General features: G+C 41.4%; 1 protein-coding gene across 1 annotated transcript in view; it reads right to left on the minus strand.

Annotated features, from left to right (window-relative positions):
* DNAH3 (dynein axonemal heavy chain 3) overlaps window positions 1-18749 on the minus strand; it is a 233517-nt gene that overhangs the window by 36012 nt on the left and 178756 nt on the right. Inside the window, exons 50-51 of the mRNA XM_043456022.1 lie at window positions 15795-15977; window positions 5457-5655 (exon numbers count right to left, since the gene is read on the minus strand). Of these exons, the coding sequence (XP_043311957.1) occupies window positions 5457-5655; window positions 15795-15977 (382 nt within the window). The remainder of the gene's footprint in view (window positions 1-5456; window positions 5656-15794; window positions 15978-18749) is intronic.

Raw genomic sequence — 18749 nt, forward strand, 5'->3', positions numbered from 1 at the left:
AGTCTCCATGAAAAATTATTGGAACTGAAAAATAAATTCAGTAATGTTGCAGGATACGAGATTAATATACAGAAATCTGTTGTTTTTCTATACATTAATAGTGAAAGAGAAAGCAAGAAATCAATCTCCTTAAAATCTTCAAAAAGAATAAAATACCTAGAAATAAACTTAACTGAGGAGGTGAAAGACCTATACCATGAAAACTATAAAACACTGTGTACTCAGCTGTTAAAAAGAATTCATTTGAATCAGTTCTAATGAGATGGATGAAACTGGAACCCATTATACAGAGTGAAGTAAGCCAGAAAGATAAAGACCAATACAGTATACTAACACATATATATGGAATTTGGAAAGATGGTAACGATAACCGTATATGCAAAACAGAAAAAGAGACACAGATGTACAGAACAGACTTTTGGACTCTGTGGGAGAAGGCGAGGGTGGGATGTTTCTAGAGAACAGCATCGAAACATGTATATTATCTAGGGTGAAACAGATCAGCAGCCCAGGTTGGATGCATGAGACAAGTGCTCGGGCCTGGTGCACTGGGAAGACCCAGAGGGATCAGGTGGAGAGGGAGGTGGGAGGGGGGATCGGGATGGGGAATACATGTAACTCCATGGCTGATTCATGTCAATGTATGACAAAAACCACTACAATATTGTAAAGTAATTAGTCTCCAACTAATAAAAATAAATGGAAAAAAAAGAAAACCACTGTGGAAGGAAATTGAAGATGGTACAAATAAATGGAAAGATATCCCATGCTCATGAATTGAAAGAATTAACATTACAATGTCCACATACCCAAAGCAATCTAATGTAAAAACCTTTCAAAATATTAAAAACAGAACTAGAAAAAATAATCTTAAAATGTACATAGAACAACAAAAGACCCTGAGTAGCCAAAACAATATTGAGAAAAAAAGAACAAAGCTGAAGTTATCTCAGTCCCTGACTTCAGACACTATTACAAAGCTACAGTAATCAAAGCAGTATAGGACTGATACAGCAAAACAGATGCAAAGATCAATGGACCAAAATAGACAGCCCGGAAATAAACATACTCACTTATGGTCAATTAATCCATGATATAGGAGATAAAAAGGGCTTCCCTGGTGACTCAGATGGTAAAGAATCCACCTGCAATGTAGGAGACCTGGGTTGGGAAGATCCCCTGGAGGAGGGCATGGCAACCCACTCCAGTACTCTTGCCCGGAGAATCCCCATGGACAGAGGAGCCTGGTGGGCTACAGTCCATGGGGTCACCAAGAGTCAGACATGTCTGAGCAACTGAGCATAGCACAGGAGATAAGAATAAACAACAGGGAAAAGATAGTCTCTTCAATAAATGGTGCTGGGAAAACTGGACAGCTACATGTAAAAGAATGAAATCAGAACACTTCCTAACACCATACACAAAGATAAACTCAAAATGGATTTAAAACTAAATATAAAACTAAATATAAGACTAGAAACCATAAAACTCCTAGAAGAAAATATAGGCAGAACACTCTTTGATATAAACATAGCAATATTTTTTGTATTCTTCTCCCAAGGCAAAGGAAACAAAAGCAAAACAAAACTAAACAAATGGGATCTAATTAAGTTTAAAAGCTTTTGCACAGAAAAGGAAATGATGAACAAAACAAAAAGACAACCTACTGAAATGGGAGAAATTATTTGCAAATTGTATGACCAGTAAGAGGCTAATACCCATCTATGAACAGCTCATACAACTCCACATTTAAAACAACAATCCAATCAAAAAATGGGCAGAGGACTTGAATAGACATTTTTCCTGAGTAGACAGACAGATAGCTAACACACACTGAAAAGATGCCTAACATCACTAATTATTAGAGAAATGCAAATTGAAACCACAATGAGGTATCATGTCACACCTGTCAGAATGGTTATCATCAAAAAGACCACAAATAACAAATGTTGGAGAGGATGTGGAGAAAAGGGAACTCTCAAATACTGTTAGTGGGAATGTAAATTGGTGCAGGTACTATGGAAAACAGTATGGAGGCTCCTCAAAAACCTAAAAATCAATCCAGCAATTCCACTCCTGGATACATATCTGGAAAAAAGCAAAAACAGTAATTCAAAAAGATATATGCACCCCAGTGTTCATGGACCATTACTTACAATAGCCAAGATATGGGAACAACCCAAGTGCCCATCAAGAGGTAATGGGATTAAGAAGATATTGAATACAAAGGAATATTACTGAGCTATAAGAAAGAATGAAATACTGCCATGTAGCAACATGCATGGACTTGGAGGACATTGCTTAGTGAAATAAATCTAGAAGAGAAAGACAAGTACTATATGTTATCACTTATATGTGGAATCTAAAAAATAAAACAAATGAATGAATACAACAAAACAGAAACAGATTCACAGATATAGAGAACAAAGTTAGTGGTTATCAGTGGGGAGATGGAAGGGAGAGTAGCAATATAAAGACAGGGGATTATGCAGTACAAACTGCTATGATTAAAGTAAGTAAGCTAAAGAATATATTGTACAACATAGGGAATATAGTCAGTATTTTATAATAACTTTATGTAATCTATATAAATAGATTATATCTATAATCTAGATAACCTATAATAATCTATAACCTAATCTATAATCTATAATAATTTTGAGCCACTAGTTATATATTTAAAACTAATATAGTAAATCAATTATATTTTAAAAAATTGTTTGCTCCTTCTGTGTTTATTACAATCTGGCACAGTGCGTGATTATCAGTTTTTAACATGAATTTAATGAATGTTGCCCATTTCCCCAGTCATACATGAAGAGGGCAACTGGATCCATAAGCATGTATTAATGCTTTGAATATTCTTTTCCAAATATGGGAGGTGGGTCTGATAGAGCATGTTTTGTCATCCCTGGGGTGAATCAGTCCTTCTAGTGAGTGAGTGAGTGACTGAGTATCTCCAGAGAAAGAGTGAGGGTGGGGTAAGCAACTTGCAGACTTGCAACCAGACGGAGGGCTGCCCTCAGCCTGCCCTGAAACGAAACAGGGCCTTTGTTCACCTTAGCACCCCTCATGATGACTAATAAATGAGTGAGCCCTCATCCCTGATCCCATCCCAGGAAGTGCTCCTTTTATCAATGTGTTAGAAAAAAGTCACTCTTTTTGACGATAAACCCTTGCCAAGCTCCACTCATCAAAAAATATCTGCTCAATGTTATGTGGCAGTCTGGATGGGAGGGGAGCTTGGGGTACAAAGGATACCTGTATATGTATGGCTTAGTCACTTCACTGTTCACCTTAAACTATCACAATATTGATCAGCTAAACCCCACTACAAAATAAAAAGTTAAAAAAAAAGAGTTGTACTTGAGATATTGTATTAGATACAACAGGTCAAATATATCCTATTTCTAAAGCAAGCTTAGACACCAAACAAATATTTCCAATGAAAGTTTTTGTTCCTATCCTAGGAAATGATCTGCTTTGTTTAAATTTAAGGTATCTAAAACTAATTTGGGCTTCCCTGGTGGCCCAGACAGTAAAGAATCTGCCTGCAATGCCGGAGACCTGGGTTTGGAAGATCCCCTGGAAGAGGATATGGCAACCCACTCCAGTATTCTTGTCTGGAAAATCCCCATGGACAAAGGAGCCTGGCGGGCTACAGTCAGGGGTCCCAAAGAGTCAGACACAACTGAGCGACTAAGTACAAAATTTATGTGCTTTTGCTCCATTCCAATATACTGGCTAAATTCTGTGAGTTATTTTGTGAATAATACACAAAATTCACTTCAATTTTAAAATAAGAAAAGTGGATGATGCATCCTGTGGCCAACATCAATGATCGAAGAAGAGAACTGGTTTTTGAGACCTGACCCTGCTTTGCATATTTCAGTAGTTCTCAATCTTGGTTGTACCTTAGAATCACCTGGGAGCTTTAAGAAAAATACTAATGCTCAGGCCACACCCTAGGCTAAAGGAATAAGAATCTCTAGGAGTGGGGGCAGGGGCTTTAGCATTCTTTAAGTTCCCAGGTATACCAGGGTACAGTCAGAGTGGAAAAGCACTGGCTAGCTCATCTTTACTCAGACTAACTTATTACACCTCAGGTGCTTCCCTAGAGGAGTCTCCTGTAGCATCCTCTCCGTATTTGTCCATTTCTGATCACCTCTGCATTTCTTCATGTGGTTTTTGTCCTGAAACCAGCCAAGGAAGAGGGAATGCTATTCACTGGGAAGCAGAAGCTAGAGTCTTCCAAAGGAGGGATCAGGCATTTCTAACATTTCAGAAGCAATGGGGGAATAGCGGGACTGTTTGAAGGATACAAGGATTCAAAAGGCAAGAAATATCACGGGAGATGATTTTTAAAGTCCTTGTTCAGTTTTAAGACACTGATTTTACTGCAAGCTTCTACATCTAATTTAAATTTTAAGAATGAATTTTCACTTATTCATGCTTCTAGGCTCTATTATATAAACTTTCCTCTCTCTCTCCCCTATTCCTTTTCTCCCATCTTCTGAGTTTCTGTATCCTGGTCTTCCTCAGGCCTGTCAGTTTCACTCTCTGCCTCCTTTATCCCTGTCTTTCTTCCTCTAATCCTTCACCAGCAGCTCATGCTCCACCTCATCTCCTACCACCATTCTCTGTGTGTGTCTTTGTTTCCCTGTCTCTATTTCTCTTCTTTCTGGTCTATTTTCTTCCCACTCACTCTCTATTTTTGTATGTCTCTGTATCTCTTGGCAGGAGGAGGCGGGGGTCCTCCATTGTTCACTTTCAGCTTTTCTGTGTCTTAGCTTATTTCTGCTTTTCTCTCTTGCCAATATCTTTCTCTGTGATCGGTATCTGACACTAAGAGTCTCACTCCCCCATTCACCCCTCCCTGTGTTTGTCTTTCTTCCTCCAGATTTCTTTTCACCCCGACCTCTCTCTCTGTTTATGATCTCTTCATGCCCATGTGCGTGTATCTAGGTGTCCAGGTCTCTCTATTTCTCCCTCAGTCTCACCATCCTTCTCTCCATTTCTCGGTCTCTGTCTCCTTTTTCCTCTGGCTATCTCTTTCAGGGTCTCTCTCTTTTTCTCAGTTTCTCCTTTATCTTTCTCTCTCTAGCTCTTTTTCTCTCCCTCTCTCTCACCCACCTACTACTCTGTGTGTCTGCATCCCATCAGTCCTCTTGTCTGCATGACCTTCATTTTTGTAACAATTTGTAGGCAGGGGCCTGGACTGAGTTTGGCTTCACCTTAAGATGCCTGCGTTTTCCTTACTGACTGAGAGGAGAGAGGATGGTGAAGAAACACAAGTGACCACACAGAAATCCTGGGGCCCATCTTATTTCCCCTAAGACACCACGGTAAGGCCTGCAGGCCTGGGGCGGGATGAGTGGGGATGCTGGCACCCTGCCTGTCAGGAGAGAGCAGCCTGTGTACGCCTCGGGGTTGGGAAGGGTGCTGGAAGGGGTTACCGCTGCCACTGGGGTCCGGCTTCCTCTCTGGTCTCAGCCCTTTCATCACACAGATGCTCTCCATGACCAGCTTGACAGGACCAGGTGGGTTCTGCATCGACTTCACCAGTGAGATGTCTGCTGGGTTCAGAGTGTCCAGCGCAGCGAGTGCAGCCTCCAGTGCCGGCATCGCCTCTGCCAGGTCCCCTTCACATTCGTTCTGCAGAAGCACGGGGACAGAAGGGTGAGGGCCTGGTGCCTGGTATACTGAGGGTGAAGTAAGTTCTGCCCCCGGAAGAAGCAGCAGAAGTGGGAAGAGGTGCTTCCTGCCCCAGTGTCCTTCCAGGACAGTGTCTTCTCCTGGAGGTTTGCATGCAAGGTTGGCTCCGAAAGGCTGCAGGGAAGCATGCATGCATTTGGGAGCTGTGGTTTGGATGCCTTGGACATTTGAGAATTTACCTGGCCTATAATCTTTTACAAAATCAAGCTTTTGGTTTTTAACTAATTCCCAAGGGGTATATGCCATGAGTGACTTCATACCAACTGATCAACGATGGGTTGAGAGATTAAGTAAAAAATGAAGCCTATTTGTGAGTGACAGATGGGAAGGGGGTTACGGCAAGCTTGGGGAGGAATAAGGCACGAGGGGTGGGAGAATGTCAGAGATAGGGTGAGAGTCTGGGATGCAGTGTAGCTCAGAGATGGGATAGGGGTGAACCTGGAGACAGGGTGATGTTTAAGGCCAGAGTTTAAGGAGGAGGAATGGGGATAAAGACTGGAGCTGGGTAGTGAGTCCTGGGAAAAAGAGAACAGAATATGTTTTGTCCATTATTTCTTTGTTTAAAAACAAAACTAATATAATGGAATATTATTCAGCCATAAAAAGAAATGAAGTAATGATTCATGCAACAACATGGATAAACCTTGAGAACATTAAGCTAAGTGAAACCAGCCAGATAGACACAAAGTGGCACCTGTTATATGATTCCATTTATATAAAATGTGTATAAAAGGAAAACCCATATAGGCAGAAAGTAGGTTAGTGGTTGACAGGGGCTGGGAAGAAGAAACGGCTAGTGATTACTAATGGATATAGGTTTCTTTTTGGGTGATGAAGATGTTCTAAAATTACATAGTGGTTATGACTGTATAACTTTGTGAATATACTAAAAAAAACCCTCTGAATTGCATGATTTTAAAAGGTGACTATTAGTGGTATGTGAATTATATCTCAATTTTTTTTAAAAGAGGAAATCTCAACATTATAAAATTCTGTATAGATTACAGTTGGCCCTCTCTAACTGTGGATTCGGAACCACAGATCCAGAAGGCAGGGGCTTAAGCATCTGAGCATTTTGGTATCTGTGGGGCCAGAGGTGGGGATGGGGTGGGGAAGGCTGGACCCAATCTCCTGTAAATGCAACTGTATTTAGCAGTCCAATCCTTCTCCTTCAACAACAACAACAACAACAACAACAAAACAATGAGGTCTTGGGAGAAAAAATGAGTTAACCAAGGCCACAAAACCGGTTAGTCATTGAGCCAAGTTCCAACTTTGGGCCCCCGGCTCCCCACTCAGTAAATTTTCTGATAGTCTCCCAGCCCAGGGAGTGATAACACAGTCATGATTGAAGTGAAATTTCACGAGAATGTCAAAAGCAGCGCGTGTCAAAATCTATGTCCTGCAGGTTTATTTTGATAAGCAAACAAAATAAAGGAAGTTCCACCTTCTTACATGTATGTGTGTATTGGAGCTTCAGCTTTAGCATTAGTTCTTCCAATGAAGATTCAGGGTTGATTTCCTTTAGGATTGATTGGTTTGTTCCTCTTGCTGTCCAAGGGACTTTCGGGAGTCTTCTCCAGCACTACAATTTGAAGTATCAATTCTTGGCACTCAGCCTTCTTTATGGCCCACTGTCACATTATGCCTCCCAATGTTGTGATGGCTCCACTTCTTTCCTAAGGAGTAAGGCCTGGGTTCCAGCAAGGTTGTTCATCAAATGACTCAAAAGGCCTCTTTTGTTGTTCAATCACTAAGTTGTGTTCAACTCTTTGCAACCGTGTGAACTGCAGCATGCGAGGTTCCCCTGTCCTTCACTATGTTCTGGAGTTTGATCAACTTCATGCCCATTAAGTCGAGGATGCTATCTAACCATATCATCCTCTGCTGTCCCCTTGTCCTTTGGCATTCAATCTTTCCCAGCATGAGGATCTTTCCAATGAGTCGGCTCTTCACATCAGATGGTCAAAGTATTGGAGCTTCAGCTTCAGCATCAGTCCTTCCAATGAATATTCAGGGTTGATTTCCTTTAGGATTGACTGGTTTGATCTCCCTGCAGTCCAAGGGGATCTCAAGAGTCTTCTCCAGCACCTCAGTTCAAAAGCATCAGTTCTTCGGTACTCAGCCTTCTTTATGGTCCAACTCTCACATCCATACATGACTACTGGAAAAGTCATAGCTTTGACTACATGGACCTTTGTTGGAAAAGTGATATCTCTGCTTTATAATATGCTATCTAGGTTTGCCGTAGCTTTCCTTATAAGGAGCAAGCATCTTTTAATTTCATGGCTGCAGTCATTGTCTGCAGTGATTTTAAGACCCCTAAAATAAAATCTGTCACTGCTTCCCATTTTCCCCCTTCTATTTGCCATGAAGTGACTGGACCAGATGCCATGATCTTAGTTTTTTGTTTTAATGTTGAGTTTAAAGCCAGCATTTTTTTTAACTTTAAACTTTTTATTTTGTATTGATGTATAGCCAATTAGGCTTCCCTGGTGGCTCAGACAGGAAAGAATCTGCTTGTAATGTGGGAGACCCAGGTTTGATCCTTGGGTCGGGAAGGTCCCATGGAGAAGGGAATGGCAACCCACTCCAGTATCAAACCAGTTAATCCTAAAGGAAATCAACCCTCAATATGGTTGGAAGGACTGATGCTGAAGCTGAAGCGCCAATACTTTGGCCACCTTATGCGAAGAGCCAACTCACTGGAAAATATCCTGATGTTGGGAAAGATTGAGGGCAGGAGGAGAAGTGGGTGACAAAGGATGAGATGGTTGGATGGCATCATTGACTCAATGAACATGAGTTTGAGCAAACTCCAGAAGATAGTGAAGAACAGTGAAGCCTGGCATGCTGCAGTCCATGGGGTTGGAAACAGTTGGACACAACTTAGCAACTGAACAACAACTCTGCATTAAAGTTAAATAAGCAAGGTGACAATATATAGTCTTGACATACTCCTTTCCCAATTTTGAACCAGTCTGTTGTTCCATGTAAAGTTCTAACTGTTGGTTCTTGACCTGCATACAGGTTTCTCAGGAGACAGATAAGATGGCCTGGTATTCCCATCTCTTGAAGAATTTTCCACAGTTTGTTTTCATCCACACAAAGGCTTTAGTATAGTCAATGAAGCAGAAGCAGATGTTTTTCTGGAATTCCCTTGCTTTCTTTGTGATCCAATGGACGTTGGCAATTTGATCTCTGGTTCCTCTGCCTTTTCTAAACCCAGCTTGTACCTCTGGAAGTTCTCAGTTCACATACTGCTAAAACATAGCTTGAAGGATTTTGAGTATAAGCTTACTAGTATGTGAAATGAGCACAAATGTATGGTAGTTGAAACATTTTTTGGCATTCCCCTTCTTTGGGATTGGAATGAAAACTGACCTTATTCTGTTCTGTGGCCACTGTTGAACTTTCCAAATTTGCTGACATATTGATGGCCACATTTTAACAGCATCATCTTTTAAGATTTGAAATAGCTCAGCTGGAATCCCATCACCTCCATTAGCTTTGCTTGTAGTAATGCTTCCTAAGGCCCACTTAACTTCACACTCCAGGATGTCCAGCTCTCAGTGAGTTTCCACACTATCATGGTTTTCCAGGTCACTAAGACTTTTTAAAAATAGTTCTTCTGTGTATTCTTGTCACTTCTCCTTAATCTCTTTTCTTTCTGTTAGCTCCTTACTGTTTCTGTCCTTTATCATGCCCATCTTTGCATGAAATATTCCCCTGTTATCTCCAATTTTCTTGAAGAGATCTCTAGTTTTTTCCATTCAATTGTTTTCCTCTACATCTTTGCATTGTTCATTTCAGAAGGTCTTCTTATCTCTCCTTGCTATTCTCTGGAACTCTGCATTCAGTTGTATATATCTTTCCCCTTCTCCCTTGCCTTTCACTTCTCTTCTTTCCTCAGCTATTTTTACAGCATCTCAGACAACCATTTTGCTTTCTAGCATTTCTTTTTCTTTGGAATGGTTTTTGTCACTGCCTTCAGTACAATGTTATGAACTTCTGTCCATAGTTCTTCAGGCACTCTGTCTACCAGATCTAATTCCTTGGATCTATTTGTCACCTTCACTGTATAATCATAAGGGATTTGATTTAAGTCATACCTGAATGCCCTAATAGCTTTCCCTACTTTCCTTAATTTAAGGCTGAATTTGCAATAAGGAGCTTGTGATCTAAGCCAAAGTCAGCTCCAGGTCTTTTTTTTTTTTTTTTTTTTTTTGCTGACTGTATAGAGCTTTTGCATCTTCAGCTGCAAAAAATATAATCAAGCTGATTTCGGTATTGACCATCAGGTGATGTCCATGTATACAGTCGTCTCCTGTGTTGTTGGAAGATGTTTGCTATGACCAGTGTGTTCTCTTGGCAAAACTGTTAGCATTTGCCCTGCTTCATTTTGTACTCCAAAGCCAAAGTTGTCTGTTACTCCAGTATCTCTTGACTTACTACTTTTGCATTTCAATCCTCTGTGATGAAAAGGACATGCTTTTGGTGTTAGTTATAGAAGGTCTTGTAGACTGTGTGGATCATAATAAACTGTGGAAAATTCTGAAAGAGAAGGGAATAGCAGACTACCTGACCTGCCTCTTGAGAAACCTATATGCAGGTCAGGAAGCAACAGTTAGAACTGGACATGGACCAACAGACTGGTTCCCAATAGGAAAAGCAGTATGTCAAGGCTGTATATTGTCACCCTGCTTATTTAACTTATATGCAGAGTACATCATGAGAAATGCTGGGCTGGAAGAAGCACAAACTGGAATCAAAACTGCTGGGGGAAATATCAATAACCTCAGATATGCAGATGACACCACCCTTATGGCAGAAAGTGAAGAAGAACTAAAGAGTGTCATGATGAAAGTGAAAGAGAAGAGTGAAAAAGTTGGCTTAAAGCTCAACATTCAGAAAACTAAGATCATGGCATCTGGTCCCATCACTTCATGGGAAATAGATGGGGAAACAGTGGAAACAGTGTCAGACTTTATTTTGGGGGGCTCCAAAATCACTGCAGATGATGATTGCAGCCATGAAATTAAAAGATGCTTACCCCTTGGAAGGAAAGTTATGACCAACCTAGACAGCATATTAAAAAGCAGAGACATTACTTTGCCAACAAATGTCCGTCTAGTCAAGGCTATGGTTTTTCCAGTAGTCATGTATGGATGTGAGAGTTGGATAAAGAAATCTGAGCGCTGAAGAATTGATGCTTTTGAACTGTGGTATAAGAGAAGACTCTTGAGAGTCCCTTGAACTGCAAGGAGATCCAACCAGTCCATCCTAAAGGAGATCAGACCCGGTGTTCATTGGAAGGGCTGATGTTGAAGCTGAAACTCTAATACTTTGGCCACCTGATTCAAAGAGCTGACTCACTGGAAAAGACCCTGATGCTGGGAAAAATTGAGGGCAGGAGGGGAAGGGGACGACAGAGGATGAGATGGCTGGATGGCATCACTGACTCAATGGACATGAGTTTGTGTAAACTCTGGGAGTTGGTGATGGACAGGGAGGCCTGGCGTGCTGCCGTTCATGGAGTCGAAAACGGTCAGACATGACTGAGTGACTGAACTGAACTAGAAGGTCTTGTAGGTCTTCATAGAACCATTTGACTTCAGTTTCTTTAGCATTAATGATTGGGGCATAGACTTGGATTACTGTGATGCTGAATGGTTTGCCTTGGAAATAAACCGAGATCATTCTGTCTTTTTTGAGATTACACTCAAGTACTGCATTTTGGACTCTTGTTGACTGTGAGGGTTACTTCATTTCTTCTAAGGGATTCTTGCCCACAGTAGTTGATATAATGGTTACCTGAATTAAATTCACCCACTCCTGTCCATTTTAGTTGACTGATTCCTAAAATGTCGATGTTCACTTTTGCCATCGCCTGCTTGACCGTGTCCAATTTACCTTGATTCTTGGATCTAACATTTCAGGTTTCTATGCAATACTGTTCTTTACAGCATTGGACCTAACTTTCACCACCAGACACATCCACAACTGAGTGTCATTTCAGCTTTGGCCCAGCATCTTCTTTCCTCTTGAAGCTATTTCCCTGCTCTTTCCCAGTAGCATATTGGACACCTTCTGGCCTGGGGGGCTCATTTGGTGTCATATCTTATTGCCTTTTCATATGTTCATGGGGTTTTCTTGGCAGGAATACTGGAGTGATTTGCCATTTCATCCCCCAGTGGCCTATGTTTTGTCAGAACTCTTCACTATGGATGACCTGTCTGTCTTGCATAGCATGGTTCATAGCTTCATGGCTTTACACAGCAAGCTCCTTTGCCACGACAAGGGCTGTGATCCATGAAGGGGCAAACGGCCTCTAGTTGTAACATATCTCTAACAGTGATTCTCAACATTGTGCATCAGAGTCACTGAGGGGCATTTTGAGCATCCACATCATCAAGTTCCATACCCAGAGGTTCTGATTCATTCAGTCTGGTGTGGGGTAAGGGGTCTGGGCATCTGCATTTTTAAAACTCCAGAGGTGATTCTGGCACACAGCTCTGTTGAGACTCAAGCTGATACTCTGGAAACACTGAAAATAAGGAAGGAAATAATAGACTTCAATGCCCAGGGGAATAGCTACTCGATGGGTGAAGCACCTACTTAAAATGGTCATTAAAATGATTATATAACATTTTGGAAAAACATTTGTGATAAGCTGTTAAGGAAACAAAACCATAAAACAAGTCACAATTATGCTATGGTTGCAATAATAAACCTATCCACATGTATAGACAGGAACTAGAGGAAAGCCTGGAAAAGTGGAAAAGTGTTAAAGCTGAGCTCTTAAAAGTCATTTTGTATGTGTTATTACTGTTAACATCATTTGCTTCCATGATAAGAAATTATAATTAAAAATGACCCCTGTAGCTTAGCAGTGCATGGAGCAGCAGGGCTGTTCGAGGCTTGTGAATCACAGTGCTTACTGACAAAATGTAATCAGCTCTGCAGTACTTCTGGCATTAATTATTATTCTCATTATGGGGGAAAGAAATGACACATTAGCTTAAAAAGAATCGACCAATTTAAGCAAGCCATTTTTCTTGGGAGCAAAGTGTTTGAGCACTGACTCTTTTCTTGCAAATCTCCTGATCCTCCTAGTATGAATCCCATTCCATTGCAGGACCTCTGAACTTCATTAAGTACCACACTGGGTGCTCTCCCATGTTCTCTTATTTCTAGGGGTGTGAAGAGTTTAAAGAAAATCATCCATCCTTGTGTGGAAAAGGACTGTAACCATGAGAGGTTCAGGAGGGGTTTCTGGTCCTTACAAAAAAAAGCCTTAGAGTAAGCACAGGTTTTCTTCTCCTCCTTGGATAGTTTCTTCCACTTCCTGACTCACCTCCAGGTTGTCGCTCCCAGTACTTGGGGATGGGATGGCAGAGCATTAGACCTTACCCTTCACACCAAAACCATAGGTGGCAGTTTATTGCCCAGGAATGGGTGTGGTGGGCCATCTCCTTATAAACCTGACGTCACCTCTTGCCTCCCTCCTGTTCCAGCAAGTCACTGTTTTCCCCTGACACTGTACAACAGAACCCTATATGTGAGAATACTTGATATGGTGACAGACTGGTCCTCATAAAACAGGCAAGTCCACTTGGTACAGGGTCAAGAATGACGATTTTGGAGGACACTTAACATGGGCTGTTAAGCTCTGATTGTACGCTGGACACATGCCATAAGCTTCACATGTTTTCCTCTCAGCATCTCCATTTCATAGGTTAGGAAACTGGTTAGAAATGGACAGAGCAAAGTTGAGCCCTGACATGGCTGATTCTAGTATAGAACCATGGAAGGGTTGCAAATTCACATGCTCTAGGGGCCAGCCACCGGGCTTCCCTGGTGGCTTGACAGTAAAGAATCCATCTGCAATGCAAGAGACCTGGGTTCGATCCCTGGGTTGGGAAGATCCCCTGCAGGAGGACATGGCAACCCACTCCAGAATTCTTGCCTGGAGAATCCCCTGGACAGAGGAGCCTGGCGGGCTTGAAAAGAGCTGGACATGACTGAGCGACTAAGCACTCAGCACAGGGGCCAGGCTAGTGATATGAGTGTGGCAGGTAAGCTGACTGGGACTTTGATGAGCTGGAACACACAAAGGACAGCATCTATTTAATGCTGCCAACGGATGCAACCCAGGAATGCAGGTCCCGTGTTACCCAAGAGCCCGATTTTTTTCTAAGGAAAGCTGAAATTTTAGAATTTTTATTTGAAATCTTTCAACTATTTCAAATTAAAAGAAATACTGTATGTGTCATAGCTTATTATATTGCCCAGCTGCTAATTTTTGTTAAATCCTGGAATAATGGTCACATGCAAGGGCTTTGGAATCAGAGAGATGTGGATTTTAATCCCGATTCAATCACATTGTCACTCTGTGATCTTAGGCAAATCATTTTAGTTCTTGAACCATGATTTTCTCATTTGTAAACTAGGGATGATACCATTTGCCTTGCAGGGCTGTTAGGATGATGAAAGTTAATGTAAATCAAGTCGAGGAGAGAAGAGAGAAGAAACTCTCTTATTCACTCCCATTTCCCCACTGCCTAGAAAAGTGCCAGCAAAAAGTAAGTGTTCAATAAATATTTGTTAAATAAAGGAATACCAAATACACCATGGGCTTCCCTGGTAGCTTGGTTGGTAAAAAAATCCACTTGCAATGCAGGAGACCCCAGTTCGTTTCCTGGGTCGGGAAGATCTGCTGGAGAAGAGATGGGCTACCCACTCCATTATTCTTGGGCTTCCCTTGTGGCTCAGCTGGTAAAGAATCTGCCTGTAATGGGGAAGATCTGGGTTCGATCCCTGGGTTGGGAAGATTCCCTGGAGAAAGGAAAGGCTACCCACTCCAGTATTCTGGCCTGGAGAATTCCATGGACTGTACAGTCCATGGGGTCACAAAGAGTCAGACATGACTGAATGACTTTCACCTCGCTTTCAAATACACCATAATGGTGCTGGTAAGTAGTAGCTCTTATTATCGTCTTGTTATAGAATGGTAAATTACTTGCTACATTATGTGGCCAGTGGTCAATGTCTTTTATGGTTTTTCATGGTTCCACTCGCATAGTCCTACCAGTAGGACTATGAGTGAGCATGCCTCTCTTATCCAGGGCATGTATTGTGGAACTCTGAGACCAGGGACTGGACCCAAGTGAATCTCAGGACTCACTGGAGAAAAGGTCTATTCTTTTGAAAAAAGTGCCCCATGATCTAGAAGTGAGACACAAACTAATTCTTGTTCAAGCTCTTGTTTGAAGAATGGTCAAAAGAGTTTTTCTAATTGCTATGTGGGGCACAAGGACCAGTATCTTCAGCTAAGTGCCATGAGTCTTGGAGTTGGATTCTACCAACAGGCCGTACAAAGTCAGTTTACCACTGAACTCCAGTGTTGTTGGCTTCCAGACCTTGATGGCTTGTCATTACTATAAGTCCAAAGTCATTGTGATACTCAAATGGAATTGTATACTTGAAAGTGCTTGGAGAAATATATAACATGAGCGTTAATCAGATTTTCTTCTAATATCTGAATACAGGTGAAGCCCTTCCCAGGACTTTTCTTCTTTGGTACAAAAATTATCTTCAAATGGGGTCCTCTAGATTCAACATTCTGTCATTTGACAAATATTTACTCCACACCTTACACTAGCCACATTTGAGCAAAAACATGACTGAGGTGAAGGAGATAGTCAGAGGAAACAGCCAGTGCAAGGGCCCTGAGGTGGGACATGCCTTGTGTTTGTTTAGTGAATAGCTAGGAGGCCACTGTGGCCAGAAAAGAGTCAATGAGAAGAAAGAAATATGAGATAGGGTTAGATCCTGCTGGAGCTTATACGACTTTGAGTGAGATGGAGAGCATTTGTAAAACAATAATTCTTCCTGGAGAGAACCAGGTCGTTTACTAGCTATGTGATGCTGGGAAACTAATCATTCGAGTCTCATTTTCTCCCTCTGCAAGATAGGCATGACCATGTATATTCTGTGAGACTCTATTAGGCTCTAGTGAGATAACAGATGAATGCTGAAAATGCTGGCTCCCTTTCTTTACTCTCAGCAAGTTATACCTTGATTCCTTGAGCAATGGCAGCAGCAGCATTGGCTTCCTTTTCATCTGCTTGCACTAGAAGTTTCTTGGCATCAGCTTCTCGAGTCTCTGCTTCGATTTTCACCATCATCTTAGCGGTCTCCTCAGAGGTCTGAATGAGTTGGGGTTGGAGGGCCGTCAGTTCTACTTGCATGACGGCCACCTAGCAAGGAGAGAGGATGGGTGGGGTGCCAGGTCAGCTATATAAATGCCAAAAATGGAACAGTTGGCAAAAGTTGAAATAATTCTCTAACTGATAATACATGCAGAAAATACAAATGATGTTAATGGCACTGGGTACATATTTGTTGGCTGGAGTTTCTCTCTTTGATCTTGTAATATTTCATTATTTAGTTCATGCTATGTGTTGTAAATTATCAAGCTCCATGATAGGCACTAGACATTCAATAGTAATCTTAAATTTTTTTAAAAAAGATACAGCATTTAAAAAAGGTATTCTTGTATTGAGCCTACACTACACTTTAGTATTGGGGGCAGGGAAAGACAGAAGTAAGTTAGGGGAAAAACCCCTACATTTTTTTAAGGAATATACATGGCTGAGATAGCTGGGAAGGACAGAACTTTAAAGGTCATATTTTTTCCCCAACAGTCTGATGCCCTCTACAACATTCCTGTCTAGTAGTTTTCTGGCCACTGTTTGAACACTTCTACTGATAGGGAGGTCACCACCTCTCAGGGGAGTTGACCATTTTTCAGACAACTTAACACATTAGATTTTCAATGTTTATTTGAAGAAAGTCTCATAACCTTGAACCAACTGCCCACAGAAAGCCCATGTGAGAAAGGAAGCATAGCAAGCTGGTTGATTAGGAACACAGACTGTGGAGTCACTCAGACTTAAGTTTCAGTTTTCACATCATCACTTGCACCAGCTACTCATGAGGCTGTGTGATCATGGGCAAGTTGCCTGTCCTCTCTGGGACCTTGATCTCTTTGTGTGTGATGTGATGATAACTGTACTTTCCTCATATAGAGCACCAGACACGTGGGAGGGCTCAAGGGAAGTTAACTGGCACCATCATTCCCTCTACTGGTCTAGACTGTCTCAAGTCATTTTGCTGCTCTTCAAATAACACAGTTTGCTCACCCTTATGTGGATAGACTCCAATTTTCAACATCTCTCTAAAAGCTTAAGGACCTTGAGTTGGACCCAGCAACTAAAGGAAGAGAGCAACAGAGGCCACTTCTGATGTTCTTCCCCACCCCGTGTGCTGCATGTTGGTGGATCTGCTCTGTATTCAGTGCCAGGCTAACCCACTGAAAACCATTCGGTTGCCCTAGTTCTTTATGGGTGCTGAAAATTCATGTCTTAATATGGTTTTGTCAAGTGGCTCAAGCACAAATGAATTACTAAATCATATGTCAGGCATTTCGCTAAGGGTTACACTTGGGTTAGATCACTTAATCTTCATAATAGTCCTATGAAGTGAAGACATATTATCATTTTTTTATAGAAGAGAATCTTCAAGGTTCTATACCTGGTAAGCTATAAAGCTGGAATTTGAGCCTAGGCCTTGTTCTTAACCACTGCCTTATTCTGCCCAGTTCTCCATTGAGAATATCCAGGGCTGGGGCAAAGGTGAGGTAAGTGAGGGACTTACATTGGGCACAAAATTTAAGAGGGATCCAAAAAACTCAGTCTATTTATATATACTATTGTATTTTTATATACTATTAATATTGTCCTTTATATATGTGTATATATATATATTCATATATGGTGGTGGTGGTGGTTTAGTCAGTAGTTGTGTCCAACTCTTGCTACCCTGTGACTCCTCTGTACATGGGATTTCCCAGGCAAGAATACTGGAGTGGGTTGCCATTTCCTTCTCCAGGTGATCTTCCAGACCAATGGATGGAAACTGTGTCTCTTTCATCTCCTGCCTTGCAGGTGGATTTTTTTACTGACTGAGCCACCATAGAAGAGAAACAAAAGGCAAAAGAGAAAAGGAAAGATATACCCATTTGAATGCAGGGTTCCAAGAATAACAAGGAGAGATAAGAAAGCCTTCCTCAAGGATCAACGCAAAGAAACAGAGGAAAACAATAGAATGGGAAAGTCTAGAGATCTCTTCAAGAAAATTTGATATACCAAGGGAACTGGTCATGCAAAGATAGGCACAAGAAAGGACAGAAATGGTATGGACCTATCAGAAGCAGAAGATATTAAGAAGAGATGGCAGGAATACACAGAAGAACTATACAAAAAAGATCTTCACGACCTAGATGAACACAATGGTGTGATCACTCACCTAGAGCAAGACATCCTGGAATGTGAAGTCAAGTGGGCCTTAGGAAGCATCACCAATAACAAAGCTAGTGGAGGTGATGGAATTCCAGTTGAGCTATTTCAAATCCTAAAAGATGATGCTGTGAAAGTGCTGCACTCAACATGCCAGAAAAACTGGAAACCTCAGCAGTGGCCACAAGACTGGAAAAGGTCAGTTTTCATTCCAATCCCAAAGAAAAGCAATGTCAAAGAATACTCAAATGACTGCACAATTGCACACATTTCACACGCTAGTAAAGTAATGCTCAAAATTCTCCCAGCCAGGCTTCAGCAATATGTGAACCGTGAACTTCCAGATGTTCAGCTGGATTTAGAAAAGGCAGAGGAACCAGAGATCAAATTGCCAACATCTGTTGGATCATCAAAAAAGCAAGAGAGTTTCAGAAAACATCTACTTCTGCTTTATTGACTATGCCAAAGCCTTTGACTGTGTGGACCACGACAAACTCTGGAAAATTCTTAAAGAGATGGGAATACCAGACCACCTGACCTGCCTCTTGAGAAATCTGTACTCAGGTCAGGAAGCAACAGTTAGGAAGGTAAGGAAGCAACAGTTAGAACTGGACATGGAACAACAGACTGGTTCCAAATTAGGAAATGAGTACGTCAAGGCTGTACATTGTC

The sequence above is a fragment of the Cervus canadensis genome, chromosome 32 (genome assembly GCF_019320065.1).
Source record: "Cervus canadensis isolate Bull #8, Minnesota chromosome 32, ASM1932006v1, whole genome shotgun sequence".
Taxonomy (NCBI): domain Eukaryota; kingdom Metazoa; phylum Chordata; class Mammalia; order Artiodactyla; family Cervidae; genus Cervus; species Cervus canadensis.